This window comes from Ipomoea triloba, chromosome 4 (assembly GCF_003576645.1).
Source record: "Ipomoea triloba cultivar NCNSP0323 chromosome 4, ASM357664v1".
Taxonomy (NCBI): domain Eukaryota; kingdom Viridiplantae; phylum Streptophyta; class Magnoliopsida; order Solanales; family Convolvulaceae; genus Ipomoea; species Ipomoea triloba.
This window is the reverse complement of record NC_044919.1, coordinates 22,556,190-22,583,605: the sequence shown is the minus strand read 5'-3', so window position 1 is coordinate 22,583,605 and position 27,416 is coordinate 22,556,190. Positions and strand designations below refer to the sequence as shown.

Genomic DNA, 27,416 nt, shown 5'->3' with positions numbered 1-27,416 from the left:
GGCGGCGGAGAGTGTGAGTCCGGCGGTGGTTGAGCCGCCGTGGCTGAACAATAGAAGGAAGCGGGGTGAAGTATTCGGTGGTGGCGGCGGACTGCACATTACTTGTTGAAATGGGATTATTGGTTGTGAATGAGTGAATGCATTCAAATGATATCATGTCTGCAATAGTTTTACTGCTGTGTCGCCGAACTCCTGTTCCCTTTTCAAAGTTTCACGCAGAGCAGATCTACAAGCAAAACCAACAATTCCGAATTTCGCCGAAAAAAGTTCAATCATCGGAGAAGAAAGAAAAGCAACGTAAAATGAATAAAATACCCTCATTATTTGACATATTAATAACTTTTTGTCAGATTTGGCCGGCAATTTGACCGGCGTGACCAAAATTGAGAAAAAATGCATAGTCAAGGTACGCAATTAACATTTTTGAAAGTCACGGATCGCAATTAACACTACTACAATAGTCATTGGACCAAAATGACAATTTTCTCTTAAAAAAACTTTGAAAATGAAACCTGTAGGACTCTCTTAGCTTTCCATTGCCGCTTGAATCACCTTGATTAGACTTCATATTGGAGAGATATGAGAAAAACACTACTAACGTGTCGCAAGATGAATTTCTCAAGACGTGTCTGATTCTTTTGATTTTTTGGCATTAATGCGTCCGGAATCTCACAAAATGTTCAACAGAAATTAAAGTTGTAGAATTCATTAGCTTTTCATTGATACTTGAATTGCCTCAATTATATATTGTACGGCATAGTTAATGCCAAAATACTCTAGCATGTTACAAATTGCTCTATTTTGTCATTCTTGCTTAGAAATTCCTAAAACCCAAATGATAAATGATTAAGTAACAAGTTTAATCAATCTAACCAAGAAGGTAAAAACTTGTGTGAGGATCCGTGAGATGGGTTGGGTCAAAAGTGTTTGTTATAAGAGAAAATGTAATACTTTTGAAGAAAAATGTAATACTTTTATATTTTTCCTCAAAAGTATTACATTTCCCTTGTAAGTAACAACACTTATTCCTGGTTAGTATTACATTTACATCTTGACTCGATCTGTCTCATGGATAAGGATATGCGAGAGAGTCTCACATGAGAGTTACTCAAACAAGAAATAGACAAAATTGATATGAAATAGCTAATAGAAGTGCATTTAATCAATTATCAGTATTTTAACATGTCAGTAAGCTTGCATTCTTGCATTATAAACTAACAATTGGTATCATATTAGTGTCGCTCAAATTACTAGCGAAACACAAGTAAAATCTTGTAGGATGTAGAAGAGGTTTAGGGTGTAGGAAACAATTAGACCCCACCATCAATCACTAAGGGGGTGTTTGGTTATTGGCTTATAAGCCAAATTTTAGCTTATTTGACCAAGTTTAGCTGTTTGTAATATATAATAAAAGTATAAGCCAAATTTTAGCTTATTTGACCAAGTTTAGTTGTTTGTAAAATATAATAAAAGTATATTATATATAAGTACTTTTATTTAAAACGTAATTAATACTTACTTGAGAACATATGGGGCTAAATACGTATTTTTCTTTCCATTTCGCATGGTGTCATTTATATACGTTATCCTCTCGTCTCTACTATTCATTTTTGGTTGAATACAATGTGGATCTAGGAAGCCATACGTATTTTTTGATCCCAACCCAAAATCTTTGTAAAGACCCCTATTTGCAATCACAATCAATTGTATATATATTACTAAAAATTATGGTGATGATAAATAAATCTAAAGCTATTATGAGAAAATAGTAATAAAGAACTTATTACCTTATAAAGAACTGAAAAAAGAGAAATATCAATGGTCTCCATATTTAAGAAACGTATGATCTCCTTACTCTCAAGATGCAACTCATAAGTAATTGTTGTCCATAATACCACGAGACATTTGAACCACAAGACTGTCTTGAAGACTTCTAGCTATTCTATATACCTTATTGCATAAATCACTCAAAGAATCCGGATCAGCTAAAGTGAATTCATTATGATGAGAATGCACAACCGGTTCAAAAGTCAATTTAGCCTTTCATTTTAACTGTGAATTCTAATATAAGAATTATTATTTTACAAAAAGTAAATTACACACTACTTTAAAATAAAAATATTTACAGTGCACATACCTCATAAGTTTTAGTCCATAACTCTACCAGCTTCTTTGGCCAAATAATAAAGTGTTGAAATACAACACCTAAAAGTTGAACCTCACTGGTTGGGAATGGTACATTTGCACTTGGATCAATAACTTTATCTACGTTCACCTTCACTTGAGTTGCATATAGTGCAATCTCATGAACTTGCCCACCAGCGTAAGCTGTCCCATATGCCACTGAATGTTTAATGGGATCTTCCAAGAACAATTCACATCATGCCACTAACTGCATTAATTCTTAATTAAGAATCATATAAAATATTAATAAATAATAATAAGATTAACTATAAACGATTACTTACCGCGGGTAAATCAGCAAAATGGTTTGGGGAACTTGTTTTTCCACTATTCGGGTCCGGGTTATCCTCACACCATGATTGTGCAGATTGGGGAGCATGAGTCTACATAAAACCAAATTGCTACATCATCTCAGCCATTCGTGCTTCAAATTGTTGAGTTAATTGCTAAGTTACTTGCTGAGTTAATTGCTTGACTCATTTCGTCATGCCTAGAATTAAATTGTTGATTTTGTTTTTCTAACGCTTGTGGAATAGCAGCATCAACCATTCGTTGAACATCTTCTGAAGGCGTTTGACGACATTTTGCATGACCAAATACGCTTTTGATGCGCTGCCCTCTTACCATGGCTCTAACACGCCCAAGATGCTCATTAGTACGCAACGCAATAGTCAATGCATCTTGTCTTCCAGACTCAACGAATTCTCCTTGAGAATCTTGCAACTCGAAAGCATCCTAACATATATAATAATTATTGAATAATAATTACTATTAATGTAGAAAATTATAACATATCTACTTACAAATTTTTCCGGGACCAATCTAGTTGCTTCGGTGCAATTATATTAACTTTTTGTATAAATCTAAAATCTTTAAAAAATGTTACCAGGATATTTTTCAAATAAGCTCCTTAGTTTCGTTTGGGACCTTAGGCCATGACTCTATTGTGATACGAACATTGTTCCATCCCAACAATGCAACATAGCTTTTAAATGCACTGCCACTTGACCCGTAAACAGGATCCAATCTATCAAATTCAATTGTCTGTTTCCCTGAAGTAGCACGCTGCAGAATGAGTTTTTTTCATACTAGTGGAACCCCTCGTCTTAACAGTACTATCACTCTCTTGAGTACCCTGAGTAACTTCTGTAGTACCATCATCATTTGATGAATCCATATGCATGTTTAGAAAGAAAAATTATTAACAAACGAAAAAATATAGAAGTATTACAATAAGAAAATTAAAAAACACAATAAGTACTTAATTAAAGCATTATTACATGTAATAATCAATGCTCCCATATCCCTTCTTGATGATCATCTCGTGATGCATGCACTTCATCTATCTCATTATCTACAATTGCGGGCAATAAACTTGAAGAAAATGTTGGTATTTCCTCAATCTCAAAACTAATATCTTCATTCTCATCTCTAGTAATTTGTCTCTTTCCATGAAGAATAACTGACCATTTTTTATCACAAGGATCACTAACATAAAATACTTGTTTTGCTTGGGATGCAATTATGAACTGCTCATTTTTGTGTCGTTCGGTCTTTCCCGAATAAGATCTACAAGTGTAAATCCTAACTCATCAACTTTTACACCATGTTTACTATCTACCCATTTATATCGGAACACTGGCACCCTAAACAAAATATAATCAACCTCCCATATTTCTTCAATCACACCATAATATGACAACTCTGCAAACACAGGATTAGTATCTTTTGAACCACTAAAATGCATTGAATTTGCAACCAAAGAAACTCCACTATTTTGCATAGTGCTGATTTCATCTTGAGCTTTTGTGTAAAACGAAAACTCATTAATATCATATCCATTACAACATATGACATGAATACCAGGACCATGAGCTAACCATCGTACAGTTTCAGTAGCCTTATTATCTCTAAGAATTTTATTCTTGAACCAACCAATAAAAGCACGATTATGTTCACCCACAATCCACATGTCTGTCCTTCTGGGATTTTTCTCCCTAATCATGACCTTGTGTTTATCTAAATATGGTTCGACTTCACTTGTATTATGCAAGATGTACAAGTGTGCCTGCTCAACATCTTCACGAGGCATAGTATGCACTTTGATACCTCGAGTACACTTCCCAGCAATTCTTCCTTCATGCCGATACTTAGGAAGACCAATAGCCTCTACCCCTGCCAAATATTCAGTACAAAACTCAGTAACCTCCTCATCAATATAGCTTTCAACAATATATGCTTCCAGCCTATATCGGTTCCTCACATAACTTTTTAATACTTTCATGTACCGTTCAAATGGTACATCCACCTCAAATAAGCTGGACCACATCATCTGATCTATCTCACCAAATGCACAAGCAAATGAACCATGATATAAAAAAATGAAGGTCGAAAGTGCATCTCTAGCTGACACAGTGTAACAATAATGCCATTTTGCAATTCATCTAATTTGTCTGGATAAATAACTTTCCCACATATTGCATTGAAAAACAAACAAAGTCTTAGATTATGACAATTTTTAGGGAATATGCCTTTAACAGCAACTGGCAATAGTTGTTGCATTAAGACATGACAATCATAAGACTTTAACCCCACCAACTTTAAATCTTGCATATTAACAAGTCTTATGATATTTGATGAATACCATTGTGGTACCTTCACTCCACCTAAACACTCATAGAAACTTATTTTCTCCTTTTTTTATAAAGTATGAGCAGCTGGAGGCAAATGTGTTTTCTTATCCCCGCGACGTGGATAATGCACCTTCATCCCATAATTTCTCTAAGTCCTCAATCAAAGGCACCAAAAAGACATTTATATCATTCCCTGGTTGTTTTGACCCAGAAATCAACAAGCACAATAATGTATATTTGCGTTTCATACACAACCAATAAGGTAGATTATAAATTACCAACATCACTCGCCACGAGCTATGCTTGCTACTTAGGTTCCCGTGAGGGTTCATACCATCAGTACAAAGTCCAAGTCTAAGATTTCTCGACTTGTGGCCAAATTCAAGGAATGTATTATCAAATTTATCCATTGAGGAGATCTGCATGCCATGTTAAGTTCTTCGCATCGCTTGGATTTGCAAACATACGCTTAAATCTTGGGAAAATCGGGAGATACCACAAAACTTTAGCTGGTGGACCTTTCAAACTTACTTTGCTAGCAACATTCTCCCTTGTTTTGTAACGAGATGCTCCACATATTGGACATACATGAAAAGTCTTTGTAATCATTCCTAAACAAAATGCAATCGTTAGGCCAAGCATGTATCATTTTGTATCCCATACCCATTGGACACAAAATCTTTTTGGCATCATATGTACTCTTCGAAAGTTCATTTCCATCTAGAAGCACATCCTTTAATATTTCAAGTAACGCAGTAAAGCTCTTCTCACTCCACCTATTCCTAGCTTTCAAGTTGAATAATTTTAATATATCAGACAATCGGGTATATTTACTACAACTCGACCATAAAGGTATTTTGAATCATTTAATAATTCATCCAACTCATTTGACCGATCGGTAAACTCCTCTCCAACATCGCGCAACATTTCATCTAATCGATCTTTAGACTCATCATCTTCATGTGCTTCGTTGTCAACATACATGTTAGATGTTGTAGCCACATCGCTTTCACCGTGCCATATCCATTTTGTATAATATGGATTAAATAATCTCATTACATTTAGATCATCAAATATGTTGTCCTCACATAACCTTTTCTGATTATAACACTTCTTACAAGGACACATGAACCTCTCACTACTATTCAGAAGGTTATTCTTTGCAAAGTCTATAAATTTTCTAACTCCGTCTTCGTATTCCTTACTAATTCGAGAAGCATTTATCCAACTTTTATCGATCACAGGCCAATCTAAAACAATATTAACCATAATTAAACTTAAGTTAACAGTAATTAACAAATTTTTATAATAATAATGAACAAAAATAATTTAAACATAGACCATGGTGTGACTAATCACCAGATGCACAAGGAAAAGCCAAAATCATAAATAAACATAGGTGTGACCAATCTAAAGCAATATTAACCCTAATTAAACTTAAGTTAACACTAATTCAACAAATTCTACAATAATAACAAACAAAAATAATTTAAACATAGACCATGGTGCGGCTAATCACCGGATGCATAATAAAAAATCGAAAACATAAATAAACATAGACCATGGTGTGGCCAATCACCGAATGCACAAGGGAAAACCTAAAGTTTGTAAGAAAATAAATAGAAAAAGATCTTACCTTACCAAAGAGGAGTTGTCCACGGTTGTAAACAAACTCGAATCTAACTAATCACCTACAAGTTTTATTTATAAATTAATATACTAAATAGATATTAATTCATAACCATACTACTACAAACAATCTCAAAATAATTTACAATTCAATAAAATACTAAAATACGCTAAATTCAAAAATAATAATTTAAAATAATCATACTTAAAGTTGTTAATATATTTCAAATTTTAATCATATTTAAAGTTGAGTTCGAACTAGTACTTTATATTAGAAGAAATGAGTAGCATTATATCATATTCTAACATATTACAATATTAGTGGATAAAATTTATATCTAACTTATTATCAATATTAGTGGGTATAAATATATAATTATATTTAGCTAACATTAAAGACTATATTAGCATTAAGTTTTAGATCGAATTTGATATAAATTCAAAATAATTTGAAAAGAAAAATTATTAAAATTCGAAATACAATTTTTAAATTTCAAATATAACAATAAATTTGAAATATAATTTTAAAATTTGAAATATAACCCTAAAATTCAAAATATAACTCTAAAATTCAAAATATAACTCTAAAATTTGAAATATAACCCTAAAATTCGAAATAAAATCCTAGAATTTGAAATATAATTCAAAAATTCGAAATATAATATTAAAATTAAAAATTTATAAACAAAAAATTAAAAATATAATTAAAAACGAAATTATTTTTTAATACCTACGACCGGCGGCGGCTTCTACCTATTTGTGTGATACGTATATTAGTAGTATCAAAAGAGTCAACATCCCCCAAAAAAGTGAAATTTCGACGCTTCACAAGGTCAGCCAAAAAAATGCAACATAAATGGTCGTGATCATCACTATCATATTAAAAAAAAAAAAAGAAAAAAAAGGAAAAGAAGAAGAAGAAGAAGGCAAATAAACATCTTGTTTTTTAAAGGATTTATCCATGACCAATTGTGCATCACTACCGGCAATATACGCTTGGAAATTGCGTTTGAAATTTCAAAAATCAACACAGGTTGCTCCTATATTTGAATACTCACTTACCATCTCTTTGAACAACCTATATGAGCTAACAGGTCCAATATTTTCTTTCACACAATTAGCCACGAATGTCTGATGCCTAATTTCAAGTTTACGGTTGAATTTTAAGAATTACCTAGACAACTCTAAACATAAAGTAAATCTTCTTAAATTAAAATTATATCTTCCATGAAAATTAATTAAATAAACAAATTAAATAATTTATGACAGCCAATTGCTACTTCAAGCCACAACCCCAATTGGCCTTTCAGATCTACACACAATCTAAAAAAAGGAAGTTCTTTAACATTTTGTTAGCTTCCTTTCTAGTGATAAGATGCAAGGAGAATGGATAAAAAGTCGAATAACAATCATGTGTTTAGACCACAGACGCAAGATAAATCCTATCAAATATAGACCTTCCTACGTTTTATAAAAGTCATCTTGGCTACACCCAACATGTTCAAGTCTTATTGTGTGAACCATTAGTCTACTAATACATGCTCATTTTTAAAAATTTATTTTTAATTTAGTACTTAAATATAAATTTTTAATATATTAAAAATAAATTATCAATATGCTAAAATTAACATTTATCAATAGTTCATCTTATAATGTGGATCGTTGTCCATGGTATAATGTGTCCAACATGTTGCTTTAATTAACTCATCTATACCCACCAATTTTGATTTAAAATTGCACCCCAAAATTATTTAGAAAATAACAAATTTGACAATCCATCGGAACCAGCCTTATAAAACTACGCTTTTAATAAGAGGAAATTATTGCGTAGACTATATCAAAAAGTACATTTTTAATATACTAAAAAGTACATTATTCATGTACTGAATGTACATTATACAAAATAATGTACCTTCAGTACTCAAATAATGTAACTTTCTTGAATACAATGTACATTTTTAATATACTAAAGTACATTATTTGGTAACAGTATACTAAAGTACATTATTTGATAGCAGTATGGTCCACACAGCTGTTTGAACCATTGTTTAATAAATTATTAAGCAATAATTCTTGAATACGAAGAAAAAAAAAATAAAAAAAAAACCCTACATAATATCATTTGTAAAGACTTGTACCTTAACTAAAAATAATTAAATTAAATTGTATTTATCAGTTTTTGAAATTGTACTTGTGATCTGTGAATATACCACGCTTATTTCAATGGGTATATACATATACATAGGTATGTATATATTTATTGTTTAAATAGCGATGTGACTTTAAAATTTGAATTCTATTAAATTGAAATTCTAGTATTGTGATTATGATTGTGCCAAAAGTTTTGGTATGTTTCCTCTCCATCTTATGGGACCATCAATTTTGAGAAAAGGGAAACCGCACTTGTACTGTTTCAATTATTGCTTGTTAAAAAATTTATTTCTTAATTTTTAATTTTAAGAAATTTAATTCTTCAATTTTTTTTTAAAGATTATCAATTTACTTTTGTGACGTTACTTTAATTCTTTAATTGTTTAATACTAAAGTTACGGAAAACTGAGTTTACACCTTTAAGATAATTGAATGATTAAATTTTTTGAAATTGATAATTGAAAACTGAATTACATAACAATCTAACAATAATTTCAACCAAGGAATATATACAAATGGCAACAATTAAATCAACTTTCTGCAATTCAAGCTGGATGTTACTTTCCTCAAGTATAGCAGACAGATAATCAATTGCATGTATGACCTACAATACAATTAATTTTTAGTTAAGTTTTAATAATTGGGGTGAAATCAGATCCATATACAATGTAAAAATTACTATTTAGTATTTACACCAAAACACTTCCAAAGTTCTAAGCATCTAGCTAGATACAATCATACGTATTCAAGGCCCGGGGTCTATGGCCTTACCTAATTAATTAAGGTCTAGTTAGGCCTAACTTGTTTAGTAAAAAAGTCAGACAAATTTCATAAAAAGATATTTTGACAACACCCAACATGTTGCTTCAATTAATTTACCTATATACACAGAAATTTTGATTTAAAATTGCACCCAAAAATTACTTTAGAAAATTAAAAAATTAAGACCAAGCTTTTAATAACCTACTAAGCAATAGTTTCAAATCAGAATATATATATATCATTTGTAAAGATTTATAACATAACTAGCGATGTGGCGTGACTTTAAAATTTTAATTCTATTAAATTGAAATTGTAGCATTGTTATTATGATTGTGAGTGTACCAAAAGTTTTGGTACGTTTTCTTAGCATCTTATGGGGCCATCGATTTTGAGAAAATTAATTAATATTCCACAACGTAACCAAGGACGAACATATAAGCTAATTTCTTGGCAGCAAACTTATGGCGATGTTGAGTTTGTGTACGTGGAACGTGGCTATCTTCTCCTCTCATTTTGCGTATAGAAATGGCAACAATTAATGCAACTTTGTGCATGCAATGTATTTTGCTTTCCATGACGATAGGAGACAGATAATCATTGGGAAAGCTAGGATGAAGGATCCAATTTCTGATATTTGGGCCTTAATTATTAATTACTATGTGCTGGAGCTAAGATTCGAAGATAATGTTGATCATTAAGCAAATTTTAGCTTCAATAATTTTGGAGATTAACACTTTTTGTCAACTCTAAAGTACTAAATAAGTCATGAATATAATATTTTAGGTAAATAAAATAATGTGTGTGTAGTTGTAGAAAAATATTAGCAATGTTTACATTATTTTAAATGACTATCTTGTAGTACTATATATATATATTCACTGATCTTGTCAAAATCAACGTTCAGGATTAACGTTTACAAAATGCGGTGCCAATTTGGTCATTTTTCAAATGGGTCAAACTTAAGGTCCGTAAGGTTTGTGCTTAAGGTGCATAGGTCTTGTACTTAAGGTACGTAAGTATTGTGCTTAAGGTGCGTCATTTTTCTTCTTCAAAACTAGAACAAACCTATCCACATAACTAGCGGGTCTAAGTGGCGCGCTAGGGTGGCCCGTCATCTAGTCCCTCAAGAAGAAGGCAGCAGAGGGTAATGGGCAATCTTTGCCAACCACCCTTCTCCCTTTTAAACTAAGGGGCCTGAGTGAGGGGTCTGCCAGACCCCTAGCTTAGGCCCTCAAGAACATAAAACTTTTGAACTGAGAGGTCTGCCAGACCCCTAGCTTAAACCCTCAATTAAGAACAAAGCTTTTGAACAAAACTTAAGGTGCATCATTTTAATACTTAAGGTGTGTTGTTCTAACACTTAAAGTGCATCTTTGTATCACTTAAGGTGCGCCATTGTTATAAATTGAAGGTGCGCGATGTTAATACTTAAGGTGCACCATTTTAACTAGGGGTGTAAACGAGCCGAGCCAAGCTCGAGCATAGGGTGGCTCGAGCTCGAGCTCGTTAAGGAAGGCTCGGCTCGAGCTCGATTGAGCTCAAGAATTGATGCTCGAGCTCGAGCTCGTCAATTTTCGAGCTGCTCGAGTTCGGCTCGAGCAGCTCGATTGTTCGAGCTCGAGCTCGAACTCGATCTTAAGCTCGAGTTCGAGCTTGAATTCGAGCTCAAGATCAGGGTTGAACTTGAGTTCGAGTTTGATTTTGAGCTCAAATTTTACCTGTTTGATTTTAAATTCATGTTTCAATTTAAAATAAACTATAATTTTATATGTATATATTATATTATATAAATAAATAAATAAATAAATAAATAAATATATATATATATATATATTTATTTATTTATTTATATGGCTCGCGAGCGGCTCGACGAGCCACGAGCTCGGCTCGATTACTAAACGAGCCGCTCGAGCTCGGCTCGAGCTTGAATTTGACCAAGCTCGAGCCGCTCGAGCTCGGCTCGAGCTTGAATTTGACCAAGCTCGAGCCGAGCTTTGACCGAGCGGCTCGCGAACCGCTCCGCTCATTTACACCCCTAATTTTAACACTTAAGGTGCGTTGTTCTAATACTTAAGATGCGTGTTTCTATCACTTAAGGTACGCCATTTTTGGCTTATGCTTATTTCTTTCAGATACACGTTTTTTTTTTTATTTTAATTTTCATTGATTTGAACAGTTGATCTAGATTTGATCAACGACTCAGATCTAACCGCACATACACAATAATAATAACAAGAGTTAATTCAAGCAATGGTCCCTCGACTATGTTGATTTTTCAAAATTAGTTCCCGACTTTTAATTTGGACAATTTAGGTCCCTTGACTTTCAAATTCTTTCCAATTTTGGTCCTTCCGTCAAATTTTGGTTAAGTTGAGGTCAAATGAAGGGATAAAATTGTTCGTTCACTTGTATAGTGTATTATTACTCGTATTTCTCATGTCATATACGTTGTATATATGAATATAATCTCAGTCGAAGTATCAATCGAAGCCATATAATCACAGTCGAAGTCTCTTCAACTAAGATTATATTCATATATATAACGTATAAGACATGAGACATACGAGTAATAATACACTATACAGGTGAACGGACAATTTTATCCCTTCATTTGACTTCAACTTAACCAAAATTTGACGAAAAGACCAACATTGGAAAGAATTTGAAAGTCAAAGGACATAAATTGTCCAAATTAAAAGTCGGGGATTAATTTTGAAAAATAACATAGTCGGAGGACCATTGATGGAATTAACTCTAATAACAATAATAATGGTAATTTTAAAAAAGTTAATAAAGGCATAATTGTCCTACTTGTTTTTCATAAACTAAATAAAGGAAAAATCTATTTTCCTCAAATTCAAAGAAAACATTTTTTTTTAAAACATTTTTCAGCGAACTAAACAAATCTGTCAGGCATGCTTTTAGATTTGAACTTTCGGGTCTTCAGACGCTACTTGGACGGTTGGACCAAATTTGTCAATCTGTTGGATTGAGCCAGCTAGGCTAAACTACTCCTAATATTTCAAAAGTCATATTTAGTTATATATAATTAGGTTTGGACCAAGCATTATTAATAAGAAGATAATTCGGAAATTAGGAATTGCTTATTTTGCAATAATGTTGTGTTGGGAAAATTAAGGGATTTTGATAGAAGCTTATAACTAAATGGTTTGAATTAGCTACAGTTCTTATATGGTGGACCGCGGTCCACAAAGGATTGTGGACCGTGGTCCCAAAACGCCGCCGTTTCATTTACTAAATGATAAATGAAACGGCGGCCGTTTACTCCGTCCCACGACGTCAACCCGTCGTGGGACATTTGATATTATTATTATTATTTTTTTTTAATAAAATATGCAAAGAACGAGAAAAGGCATCATTTGTCCTCTCCACTCTCCCACTTTCTTGTCAAACAAGCAAAAGACTTACCATCTTCTCCAAAAAGCAACAGTGCTCTTCACTTCTTCTGCCATTGTCGACCATTTTCATCGCCATTATCGACACATTTTCAACTATTGTTGCAGTCTAAAAGCTTCAATACAGGTAAACATCTTGTTATGTATCAAGCAAACACATTGTTATGTATCATGCATGAGCTAAGAGCTTATTTTCAGTTATTTTACATCCATTACACCGCATGCACTGAAATGAAGTGAAAAAGAAATCGCGTGTATCATTCAAAAAACTGTATATTACTTGAAATGATACTAATCTTTCAAAACGATGAAATCACATGGTTTATAAAATCGAACTAGCTGTATGAAAACACATGAATCGTCAAAATATTCTGTTGTATTTTCAAAATGAAACTAAAGGTTTGTCTAAAAGAAACTAGTGGATTGTCTAAATGACACTGTAGGTTTGTCAAAAAGAAACTATATGTTTGTAAAATATAACAGTTTAGATGGTGTCCTGTCATGCCCTAAAAATTATTAAATGAAAATATAGAGTAATTCAAAAGATACTGTATTGTTTTGGGAAAGAATCTACACTGTTCATAAAATGAATCTGACAAAGTGGAACTATAGTGTTTGCAATAAGAAATTGTAATGTAATTTAAAAGAAACTACAGTGTTTGTTAAAGGAAAGTGTTGTATTTTCAAAAAGAAACTATATTCTTTTTAAGTATATTGTTTCTCCATAATTCCTAAAAATCTTAAATGAAACTATAGAGTAACTGAAATGATAATGTAGTGTTCATGAACTGAAACTGAAGGGTTTATTAACTAGAACTGACAATGTGGTGTCAAATATTCCACTGCAATTCCATTTGAAACTACAGCTAAATGAAAAAGAAACTGCAGTGTTTGGTAAAAGAAAGTGCTGTATTTTCAAAAAGAAACTTATATTCTTTTTAAGTATATTGTTTCTCCATAAGTCCTAAAAATCTTAAATGAAACTATAGAGTAACTGAAATAATAATGTAGTGTTCATGAACTGAAACTGAAGGGTTTATTAACTAGAACTAACAATGTGGTGTCAAATATTCCACTGCAATTCTATTTGAAACTCCAGCTAAATGAAAAAGAAACTGCTGTGTTTTTCAAAAGTAACTGTAGTGTTTTGTAAAAGAAACTGTATGGTGTATCAGAACAGGGGGCTGTGTGACTAGAAAACTATGAAATCTATGAAAAGAAATTTATGAACTGTATGAACACAAAACATTATGAACAGAAAACAATGAAATCTACCTGGTTATAATAATCATTGTTAATTTGTGACCTTGTTTGCAGAGCAGAAATGAAGAAGATAACAGCAACACAGAAAAAACCAAAGAAGTCGATACAGCAACAGAAATGCCAGAGCAGCCAAAAACAAGGGGTAGTAAAGCTGGTGCTAAGCACAAGGCTAAAAAACAAGACCTCCCAAAGCACCCAAAAACAAAAAAAATCAAAAACAACTCCAGAAAAGTCATTGATTACTGACCTTGAATACCTGCAAACCCGGATGTCACCAAAGCACTTTAGGGAACTATTATATTCACTAAACCCTGCACAACAACAAGCAGTTCAGGACATCGGTTTTGGATCAATGCTGACAATGACAGTTTTTTATTGGGACAGTAGGTTAACAAGATACCTAGTCCAGAAGTTTGATCCCTATAAATGCTCATTAGATTTACAGGGCGACCAAATGAGGATTTCTGCTGATGATGTGTATAGCACAATGGAGCTCCCAAATGGACAAGACCCTGTCATTGAAGCTACTTCAGAAACTGAACCAGCAGAGTATGTTAATCTTTTGACTGAATGGAGGCACAGATGGGAAATAACAAAAGGTTCACCACTCACAGGACGCATACCAGCGAAGATGATTGAAAGAGGAGATAGTGGAGATTGGTTCAAGCGGGATTTTGTTATCCTATTGGTGTCCAACATACTCAAAGGGAACTAGAGCAGGAATGCAGCGTACAAGGTCCTGTACTCGCTGAATGATGTTTCAAAAATTAAAGACTTGAACTGGTGCGAGTACACTTTCAAATCTTTGATTGACTCTGTTGAAGCTTGGAAACAGAAGCCGAATGCATTCTTCTGTGGCCCTGCACTGTTTCTGATGGTAATAATTTAAACCATATATTTATAATATTTCTCTTATTGTCCTACATACTAGAACAATTAAATTTAACTTGTACTAACTAATATTCTTATTGTTTCAAACACAGTTGACATACCTTGACCGTTTGGAATTCAAAGGGAAAAAGATACAAAGGATAGCTCCTGCAATAACATCGTGGACTGAAGAGAAAGTAAAGGAAAGGATAAAGTCAGAGGTATTATCTGGACAATTTGGAAGGGGAAAGGTAATCCCACGATTTGAACGGAAAGAAGAACATGTACATGAGAGGATTGATGACAATGTCCAAGATGAATTGTCTGATGAGTCTTTAAAGAAGGTCACTTCTGTCTTGAGGAAGATGGCTGACACAGCGGTTGAATTTTCTGAGGTAATGGCTGAGATTGGCAACACCAGGACTGGAGGTGGAATAATCAAGAGAACATTTGAAAATATTGCTGAAATGATCAATGGTGTGTCCTGTTCTCAACTTCCCCAACAACAAGGTCTGCTAGATGATGATGACATCTTCAATCAACAGAGCTTTCTTGATGCAGTCAGTGCTCTTGAGCAAGCATTCTTACAGACAAGGAAAAATTACACAGCTCAGCCAACACAGCCTACAACTTCATAATCACAACAACAAATTCAAACACCATCTTTTGACCTTGGAGTGCCCTCTCCTCAACCTGCTGCAATGGAACAACCCTAAGATAAGTTTGATTCTAATGAACTACGAAATATTGCAAGAGATCTTGAGGAAGATAGTGAGAATACCATTTCTGATGAACAACAGTTGGACACAACCCCAGCAGACAACACAATGAAAGAACTCTTTGATAGGTATGCTCAATCCTTTTATATATACACTAATTTAACACATACTATTTGCATGATATCAAAATGAAATTATAGTCTAACTTAAAGGATAGTGTAGTGTTCATAAAAAGACAGTGAAGTGTCTATAAAATGTAACTAAACAGCATGTCTAACATATTTATTCTTTGTTGACAATTGAACATATAATTGAATAGAAATGATAGTGAGTGTTGACAATTGAACATATAATTGAATAGAAATGATAGTGAGGTTTGACAATTGAACATATAATTGAATAGAAATGATAGTGAGGTCATTATGAAAAGTAACTGCAGTGTATGTTAACTGAAATTGACCAGTATGAAAAGTAACTGCAGTGTATGTTAACTGAAATTGACCAGCATGCCTACTCTATGTTGTATGAGATCTGATAGGAACTATAGTTGTAATAAACAGGTAGTGAAGTGTTTGTGAAAAGAAACTGCAGTGTATATAAACTGAAACTGACCAGCATGCCTACTCTATGTTGTATGAGACCTAATACGAACTATATTTTTAATAAACGGATACTGAAGTGTTTGTGAAAAGAAACTGCAGTGTGTATCAACTGAAACTGAACAGCATGCCTACTCTATGTTGTATGAGATCTGATAGGAACTATAGTTGTAATAAACAGATAGTGAAGTGTTTGTCAAAAGAAACTGCAGTGTATATAAACTGAAACTGAACAGCATGCCTACTCTATGTTGTATGAGATCTGATAGGAAATATAGTTGTAATAAACAGATACTGAAGTGTTTGTGAAAAGAAACTGCAGTGTATATAAACTGAAACTGAACAGCATGCCTACTCTATGTTGTATGAGATTTGATAGGAAATATAGTTGTAATAAACAGATACTGAAGTGTTTGTGAAAAGAAACTATAGTGTATATAAACTGAAACTGACCAGCATGCCTACTCTATGTTGTATGAGATCTGATAGGAAATATAGTTGTAATAAACAGATACTGAAGTGTTTGTGAAAAGAAACTATAGTGTATATAAACTGAAACTGACCAGCATGACTCACAGATTATATATTTGAACAATTAAACTGCAGTTTGATTGCTGAACCTGATGATGATGACCACTCTGAGCAAGTAGTAGCTGAAAGGACCCGAAGATTTAAAAATCTACCAATGAATCTGAGATCACATTTTTGGGCAAAGAACGATGAAATTTTGAAGAAAGTCGGACCAAAAGAAAAGCTGATATCTGATTATGCCTTCCTTGACCCAACAAAAGAACGGCCTTTGATGTATGAAAGACACTCATCTTATATTATTATCTCCATATTTTTNTAGTAGCTGAAAGGACCCGAAGATTTAAAAATCTACCAATGAATCTGAGATCACATTTTTGGGCAAAGAACGATGAAATTTTGAAGAAAGTCGGACCAAAAGAAAAGCTGATATCTGATTATGCCTTCCTTGACCCAACAAAAGAACGGCCTTTGATGTATGAAAGACACTCATCTTATATTATTATCTCCATATTTTTGCCTAACTAACTTAAATATCTATACATGCTCTTTTTGTAGTGAACAACTGTTTGAGTATGTTGGATATTACTTGAATAGAGAAACATTCCAGTCTATGAGAGCCGGAGAGCTAGAAAGTGTTATTGTAGATGTTTGGTGTCTACGACTAAATCAGCTGGATCTCAACAGACGGGTTGATAAGCCCAAGCGAATATTCTTCTCAACCCAGGCTTTTGTAAGCAACAACACTTTTTTACGTTATGCTTGATATTTTTAATTAACATCCTATAACATAAAATAAATTTTTACAGCTCCAACTAGACAGCCCCACAAATTGGGAAAGGGGTGAAAATACAGAACAAAGCTCCTGCCAGACAGACTTTGAGCAGTGCTTAGACACTAAAATAAGTAACGTCGGGAAGTTGGACATAAGTGATGCTCAGCTGGTAAATAATGCCCTATGCAAAAAAAAATATTGTACTTAGAACTAAACAAACTACTAACATTTTATTAATTGTTAATAGATATTCTTTGGCATATTCCAGCATCATCACTTCTACATAATGTGCTACAATTTCACAACGTCAATGCTTGAAATCATTGACAACATGCCCCTTCCAAAAGGAATGAGAATTCAACAAAAGTATGGTGACAGTCCAAAAGTACTGGTAAGTATTCTAATTACCTATTCCATTCAAAAAATACTTTATTTTAATTTGATAAAGTGTCATATAGTCTTATATGTGGTTCATTATGAAACTGTGTAAAAAGAAATATATTATTCATCAACTGATACTATAGTATATGCAAAAAGAAACTATAATGTATTCGAAAAGAAACTGTAGTGTATGGTAAAGGAAACTGATATATATTCAAAATAATGCAATATGACACTCTAATTATGAATATATGATGCATATCTAACTACTTTTAATTTGCAGAGCACTGCATTTTCGGAGTATTTGATGAAAAGAAGACATACCAGTCTAGCTGAGAGGATAACGAAACTGCCCGTGGAGCTGGTAAAAATGAATTGGAGAATAGCTGATAACAGGACTGATTGTGGATTGTATTGCATGCGCCACATGGAGACCTACATGGGCAATCCACAATGGAAATGTGGTTTTACTCCGAAAAACCCAAATGTAAGTTTACATAAAACTTTAGTAATTTATACTGCTCATTCAATTATAAAAATTTAAATAACAAACAATTAACACTAATGCAGGACCCATATTTGGCATCACTACAAGCATTGTACACATCAAGGATCATCATGATGCCTGTGAATGTTCACAAAGCAAATGTCATAAGGAATGGCGAATAACACTTTATTGGAAAAAGGCTCTTACAGTGACTTTGAATTTGAATGTAAGGATAAATGCACCACTTGACAATGTTTTATTCTGTTTGATTGTGAAGCCAAGGTAGCTTTAGACTACGTTTATTATGCAGGTTTTAATCATCATAGTTTTTGCTAAAAATACTTTTATGTTTTTGACTTATCATGTTAATATATAATCAATGGAATATTATTCCTGAAATGCTACATTTCCATTCACAAAATACTTTAGTTTAATTTCATAAAGTGTTATATATTCTTATATGTGATTCATCAACTGAAACTATATTATATGCACTAAGAAACAGGAATGTATTCGAAAAGAAACTGTAGTGTTTGATAAAGGAAACTGATATATATTCAAAACAAAAAAGTGTAGTATTCATGAAAAGGAACTACAGTGTCCGTGAAAGGAAAGTGTAGTGTTTACCAACGGATACTGTCAAATGTGAAAAAGAAATCACGTGTATCATTCACAAAACTGTATAGCACTTGAAATGATACTAATCTTTCAAAACGATGAAATCACATGGTTTATAAAATCGAACTAGCTGTATGAAAACACATGAATCGTCAAAATATTTTGTTGTATTTTCAAAATGAAACTAAAGGTTTGTCTAAAAGAAACTAGTGGTTTGTCTAAATGAAACTGTAGGTTTGTCAAAGAGAAACTGTATGTTTGTAAAATATAACAGTTTAGATGATGTCCTGTTATGCCCTAAAAATTATTAAATGAAAATATACAGTAATTCAAAAGATACTGTATTGTTTTGGGAAAGAACCTACATTGTTCATAAAATGAATCTGACAAAGTGGAACTATAGTGTTTGCAATAAGAAACTGTAATGTAATTTAAAAGAAACTACAGTGTTTGGTAAAGGAAAGTGCTGAATTTTCAGAAAGAAACTATATTTTTTTTAAGTATATTGTTTCTCCATAATTTTTAAAAATCTTAAATGAAACTATAGAGTAACTGAAATGATAATGTAGTGTTCATGAACTGAAACTGAAGGGTTTATTAACTAGAACTGACAATGTGGTGTCAAATATTCCACTGCAATTCCATTTGAAACTCCAGCTAAATGAAAAAGAAACTGTAGTGTTTTTCAAAAGTAACTGTAGTGTTTTGTAAAGGAAAGTGCTGTATTTTCAAAAAGAAACTATATTCTTTTTAAGTATATTGTTTCTCCATAAGGCCTAAAAATCTTAAATGACACTATAGAGTAACTGAAATGATAATGTAGTGTTCATGAACTGAAACTGAAGGGTTTATTAACTAGAACTGACAATGTGGTGTCAAATATTCCACTGAAATTCCATTTAAAATTACAGCTAAATGAAAAAGAAACTGTAGTGTTTTTCAAAAGAAACTACAGTGTTTGGTAAAAGAAAGTGTTGTATGTTCAGAAAGAAACTATATTCTTTTTAAGTATATTGTTTCTCCATAAGGCCTAAAAATCTTAAATGAAACTATAGAGTAACTGAAATGATAATGTAGTGTTCATGAACTGAAACTGAAGGGTTTATTAACTAGAACTGACAATGTGGTGTCAAATATTCCACTGCAATTCCATTTGAAACTCCAGCTAAATGAAAAAGAAACTGTAGTGTTTTTCAAAAGTAACTGTAGTGTTTTGTAAAGGAAAGTGCTGTATTTTCAAAAAGAAACTATATTCTTTTTAAGTACTTTCATTTGGATTAAAGTGAACTAACTTTGAGCTACTACCACCAGACGGATGGACCAAATATCCACTGCCCACCATACTAGAAACAGACTCTCGCACAGATGATTGCACAACCGCCTTTGTATTCAACTCGACATACTTTGAATAATTCTTTAGTCCTCTTGCATATTTATACTTCTTTTCTATTGTGCTAATCAACCGTTTGTTGCGTTCACCTTTTGGCCTACTACGTGATGGATTTTGTATAACACCATCTGTGGTTTGTTCACCATCTTCAAAGAAAATAGGACCAATTTCAGCTTCAATCTTCATCTTGGCATTTTGAAAGGCATCTTCACATGCTTCCCGAGCTTTAGAATTGTCTTGACTAGATAAAACCAACCGCTGAAACTTTCTACCAATTTGTATAACCCAACCACCTGAAGCAACACCACAAACATTCTCTACTGTCCTGTCTTCAACAACCCTTTTAGTCCATCTTTTAAGAATATACTTATCAGGGATTTTTGCAACACAGTGAATATTTAAAATGCGAAGAGAATGAGAGCACAAAATACCCATCTCTGAAAACAACCTGCAACTACATGATATATCCAAGTCCTTAACACTAAAACAAACCTCATGACGAATCAAATCAACATCAGGACGCCAAACATGATATTTCATTACCTCACCACTGACCCCCACCAAATCTTGATGGCATGAAGAACCTTTCAAGAACTGTTCCTCAAATAAAAAGTATATCTCAATAGTGTAAACTTCTTTAGCATGTGAAACTAACTTCACGTAATTCATAGCCATTGATGGCAAACCTTGAGAACAACGAACATCTTCACCACTCTCCTTGCTCCTCCACTCAGAAATCATACTAACAAATGAATTATAAAAATCACACAATCCAGTTGTTTTTGAAAGTCTTCTAGAAATTGAATGATTAGTAGACTCACTCCTTTGCGAGGATAAAATACCACCAGAGAAATACTGTTTGCTAAAAGCAGGACACCACTTCTCCCTAATATTATATAATCTATCTAACCAAACATTCTTATGAATATTATAGGCAGTCACCATCCTGAAAAAATATAACATAAGAGATAAATTGTAAGAGCAAAAAAGACAAAACAAAAATTTCATATGCACAACTGATCTGAATACCATATTTGTAAGTAGAGAGGGTGTGGGGTATGCCGAATAAATCCAGTTGAGCTCTACAAACAAATAGGATCTACAACTAATAAACAAAAACAAATTGAAAATTCGATACTAAATATATAAATAAATAAATAAACATTGACATGCTATCATTTTGTCAATCCCCAAATATCATTCTCTCTTAACAGTACTATCATTTCATAAACAAAGCCAACTCATACAATGTACGGGGAAAAACATAAAAACACAAACACTGACACAGTATCCTTTCATCAAAACAGCAGTTTCATTCACTCAAGCCTGCACTGTCCTTCTATAAATAAAACAAAATCATTCCAATTACAGTAGAAAACAAATATAGTCAAGACTGCATACTATCATTTGATCAAAACCATAGTATCATTTAATCAAAACAGCATTATCATTATATAAACAAAGCAAAATCTGAGGATGAAAGTTGCAAAAAATACCTGTTCCAGTAAAATTCAAATTCAGCTTCTGTATCACTATACTTTAACAGAAAATTAAATAACTCTATGAAACCCTTTTGCATTCTCAATCCTTTGATGTGCTTCTTTGAATTCTCCCCAATGTGCCAAATACATAGCCTATGTTTTGAATTTGGAAATACTTGCATAATTGCAGCAGCCATGGAAGAACACTGATCAGTCATTATTGTTTGTGGTTGCCTACCATCCATTGACTGTAAAAACGTTTTGAACAGCCAAACAAAAGATTCTGTCCTCTCATTCAATAAAAAGCCACAACCAAACATCACATTCATACAATGGTGGTTCATACCTACAAATGGACCACAAATCATATCATACCTATTGGTACGGTATGTTGTATCATGTACCACCAAATCACCAAACAACAAATAATCCGACTTCATTTCCACATCCCTCCAAAAAAAACTACACAACCTAGCATCATCATCAACTTCGAAATCAAAAAAGAAACCAGACTCATTCAATTGTCTCTTCTGAAAAATCTCAATCAAAGTGTTAGAGTCAATCCCATCTAAATGCTTCGCCGAATCTAACAACATTGTGTTATAAGCATCCCTGGCAGTAAATCCAACAAATGGTGAACCTCCAGACTGATGTTTTAAAAACCGAATACCATCAGATAATGGGACTCCACTCCACTTCATATCTTTAAGATATGTCAACTGATCAACAGAAACATTCCTATGCGACCTAAGCATATAGCTTGCAGATGCCGGACACAACTCATGGTTGTGCTCTTTTACATGTTTTGTAACTACCCACTTCCCACTTGAATCTAAGTCATATTGACACATTGCATCACATCCAGTCCGAGTATCTATCTTTGTATAACACTTATTAGCACTCGCTTGTTTTGCTTTCAACCCAGCCTTATAACAATGGAACTTTTTCGACTTCACATTCCGAGTTCCAGGGAAGTAGTACTGTTTTCCCTTCCTAACACTAAATCCCATCCGAGATGCAAGATCATTATACATATCAAATGCTTCTTCAAGTGAATAAACAGAATGTCCCACCAATTCTTGATTAGCTGTGAGTTATTAAAATGAACTTTCGATAAGTATACACTAACATTTCATACTAATTGGGGAAATCAATTGACACTATAGACATATTGACCTGATACTACAATGTTCTTCAAAAGATAATACAGTGTTCTTAAAAAGGATACTAATGTAGTCTGTAAATATACCGAAGTATGATGCTCCTAAAAAAAAAATATAACTACTCTGTTCAAACTCAATGAACAAACAGCTAAACATAAGAACCTGGAATAGATGAATCGTTCTCATTGGCATCTGTAGAAGTACCACCACCTCCAGCAGATGGATTACAGCCATCTAACCAAACAAAAACCAATCAAGGCAAAAGAAATCAGTGTTTGCAATAAGAAACTGTAATGTAATTTAAAAGAAACTGCATTGTTTTGTAAAGGAAAGTGTTGTATTTTCAAAAAGAAACTATATTCTTTTTAAGTATATTATTTCTCCATTATTCCTAAAAATCTTAAATGAAACTATAGAGTAATTGAAATGATAATGTAGTGTTCATGAACTGAAACTGAAGGGTTTATTAACTAGAACTGACAATGTGGTGTCAAATATTCCACTGCAATTCCATTTGAAAACTACAGAGAAATGAAAAAGAAACTGTAGTGTATTTCAAAAGAAACTGTAGTGTTTTTCAAAAGTAACTGAAGTGTTTCCAATAACAAAAACTACTTTAAAAACAAATTCATACTAACTATGATGATTCTAACACAAATGCATAATTGAACACCAGTAGGGATTAAAACCTGGAATGTCATCGTGATCACCATCAAAACATGAAGAACTAGCATTACATACAACTAGTGAATCCGATTCAACACCATTAGGGAGATTACATTCAACTGCAATGCATAAAAATTTGAAAATATATAGCATCAAATATAACCTAGAAATATTACACAATCAAACGAGTAAACAAACGAAAGCTAATTATACAATCAAACGAAGATACATACCAGGAGTTGATGAACTGTAATCTTCAACAATCAACGCATTCAAATCAATATCATCGATAAGATTACTTCTACCTAACATCTCTCCCATAATTTGCGAAATAATGAACTCAAATCGCTATGAACAAATGTAATCTCCTCTGCTCCCTTTGCGAACAAAAAAAATTAGATTGAACTGAAAAAGGAAACAAACGAAAGCTGAAAGAAGAAAAATTGCCACCGGTGATAGTTAACAGCGCCGTCTAAATCTAACGATTAGGAAATAACAAAACAACGTCGTTTCAGCCCTTGGTCCACAAAGCATTGTGGACCACGATCCATGGTATAATTTGCGAGCTAGCTAGGCTTGAGAAAAGAAAATAAGAACTCCCAACCGGTAAACTGAAAAAAGGACAAAGAGAATTGAGGTTTTTAAAGTTTATGCATTTAAATCTTATAATAAGCATGCACTTTAATTTACAAGTGAGACATATGTTTCCAAAGATTCTTTAATCGTATCTAAGGGGTTTATTCAATCATGACTTTTATCGACTTTTAAATATTTTTATCAACTTTAAAAGTTTGGCGGTATTCAATTTAGACTTTTAAAGACTCTTTAAAAGTCTACCGGTATTGGATTCAGACTTTTCAAAACTCTTTAAAAGCATATTGGTATTCTATTTAGACTTTTATAGAGTCTTTAAAAGTCTACTAGTATTCAAAAAGCTATTAACTTTCACAAACTCTGTCAGAATAGGATTTATGTATAATTTTTCTTCATCAATATAAATAGATGAAATACAACCCTCCCACCCCAAACTTTTCAATATTCTCTACAAACTTTTTTCCTCTATATAAACTAGAAAAACTTTTCATCAATTTTACAGTATGTTTCAAACCTTTCATAAATTTATATACTTTGCTACGAAAAATTATTATTTACTAATGTTCAGAGCAAAATTTGTTGATACGAACAGCTCGGAACAATCGGGGCTACTGTTCGCAGCAAAAAAAATTAAAGACATATGACGTCGGTTCTCCCCAGAACCGACGTCGTATGTTATAAATAATTTATTTTTAAAATAAATTAAAGACATACGGCGTCGCGGTTTCCCCAGAACCGACGCCGTATGTTATAAATAATTTATTTAAAAAAATTAAAGACATACGGCGTCGGTTCTTCCTAGCACCGACGCCGTATGTTTAATTCAAATTTAAAAAAAAAAAACGTAAAGCAGCAGCCTTATGTTCCTTCTTTATTTAATTCACAGATCACAGATCGAGCAAAGCTCAAATGACGACTCCTTCTTCATCCCTTCTTCGTTCTCACTAGCAACAGCCTTCACGCACAGAACTTACTCCTTCTTCGTTCATTCTTCATCCCTTCTTCGTTCTCACTGGCAGCAGCCTTCACGCACAACAGTAGTAGCAGCCGCCTTCACGCATAACTATTGGGAAGTAATAATTGTTGTTGACTCTGTATTATTGCTTCGTGTTTTCTCTAAGTAGTTACCTGTAGAATAGCTCTTTCTATTTGTATATTTCAGCAGGTTGTTAGGCTTTCCTCTGTATATATACATGCTGCAAATACTCTATAATGCATTGAACTTCACTTCTTATATGGTATACAGAGCCAATCAAACTCTAGCGAGTAATTCAATTTTTTTTTTAGGTTAACCAATGGCAGAAAACCAGAATGGTTCACCTACAGCAGCTGCAATATCCATCATCCAGTTGCATGCTCTCACACATTTTCCTATTAAACTTAACACCTCCAATTTCCCTGTATGGAGAAGACAAGTCGAGACCACACTCATTGGTCTTGGTCTTGGTCTTGCACACTTTGTTGACGGCACTGCCACTACTCCGAACAAGTTTACCGACGCAGCACGAACCACCATCAACCAAGCTTATCTTGCTTGGTTTCGACAAGATCAGACTATCCTGAGTGCGCTCTTAGGGAGTTGTTTTGATGCTCTCCAATCTTTCGTCTCTTCTGCTCCTACTGCGCGAGACGCATGGATGATGCTCGCCTCAAGTTGTGCTGCCACTTCTCGCAGCAGAATTGTCTCATTAAAAGCTAAGCTAGCAAAAAATCCCAAAGGCTCCAGATCCATTGACAAGTATCTCCGAGCTATGCATTCGATAGCAAACGACTTGGCTATCGCACAGAGCCCGATTGATGACGAAGATGTTGTGGTTCACATAATCACTCAGTTAGGTGAGGAATACAACTCCATAGTTGCTGCCCTTCGTGTTCGGGAGAAGCCCGTCACCTTTGAAGAGCTCTCCGATGTTCTTACCGATTATGAGCATATATTAAAGGAGAATGAGCTCGCATCACAATAGCTAATCGCAACAGCCAACTTTACTTAGAAGAAAGGCTCGAGTCATTTGGCGAATGTGGCAACCCGTGATCCAAATTTCATCTCGAATTCTCGACGAGGAAGAGGCTCATACCGCCAAAACACGGGCTCTACTGGAAATAATTATCATGGTTCTAGGTTTTTTAAGTTCTGCGAGATTCCCAGTCATGACACTCGATTTTGCAGGAAACTTGTGAAGTTTCTTAAAGAAAATAACATTCCAGTGATTGAATCACAATTTCCTGGGGCAAATTACAGTCCAAATGTAAACACCACAACTACATCTACCACCACTCAGCCACCATGGGTAATGGATACTGGAGCATCCCATCATACTGTATCCAACACAAACTCGCTACAGTCCTTTACAGAATATCCAGGCCCAGATGAAATTCTTCTTGGTGATGGTAACACACTTAACATTTCTCATGTTGGTAAAACCTCCATTCCTATTAAAACTGGCACTCTTTCTCTTTCTGATGTTTTATGTGTTCCTCAACTTCAGAAAAACTTAATTTCAGTTTCAAAATTGTGCAAAGCTAACCCAGTTTCGGTTGAATTTTTTGATTCCTATTTTGTTGTTAAGGATCGTCGAACGGGGGCACCTCTAATGCGAGGGGGAACACATCATGATGTGTATTACATTTCGCCATCCAAAATTCCTCAAGTTCATGTCACCTCTACAACTTCAGTTTCCGGGCGGCATCACAAGTTGGGTCATCCATCTAATAACATTTTAATGTGGCATCACAAGTTGGGTCATCCATCTAATAACATTTTAATGTCTATTCTTCGTAGTAATCATCCATCTAATAACATTTTAATGTCTATTCTTCGTAGTAATCATCCATCTAATAACATTTTAATGTCTATTCTTCGTAGTAATAATGTGCCTTTTAACTCTAAGTTTGTCTCCAATTATTATTGTACTTCATGCAATAACAACAAAAGTCACAAGTTGCCGTTCTTTTCTAATTCCATGTCTAGTTCTCGCCCACTAGAGCTTATTTACACTGATGTTTGGGGTTCAAAACATGTTTCACTTGAGGGTTATAAATATTATGTCTCCTTTGTTGATCACTTCACAAAATATATATGGATGTATCCATTAAAACAAAAGTCTGAA

At 33.5% G+C, this 27,416-nt stretch overlaps 1 protein-coding gene and 1 long non-coding RNA gene across 2 annotated transcripts; both read right to left on the bottom strand.

Annotated features, from left to right (window-relative positions):
• Positions 1-20,273: 20,273 nt before the first annotated feature.
• Positions 20,274-22,920, bottom strand: LOC116016003 (protein FAR1-RELATED SEQUENCE 5-like). The gene is made up of 2 exons (XM_031256172.1): positions 21,902-22,920; positions 20,274-21,351 (listed from the first exon to the last, which is right to left on the bottom strand). Exons 1-2 carry the CDS (start codon positions 22,918-22,920, stop codon positions 20,274-20,276), a joined length of 2,097 nt encoding a protein of 698 aa, XP_031112032.1.
• Positions 22,921-23,232: 312 nt separating this feature from the next.
• Positions 23,233-24,002, bottom strand: LOC116015579. The gene is made up of 3 exons (XR_004097658.1): positions 23,949-24,002; positions 23,739-23,834; positions 23,233-23,283 (listed from the first exon to the last, which is right to left on the bottom strand). It is a non-coding gene; the product is annotated as an uncharacterized LOC116015579 (long non-coding RNA).
• Between the last annotated feature and the right edge of the window lie 3,414 nt (positions 24,003-27,416).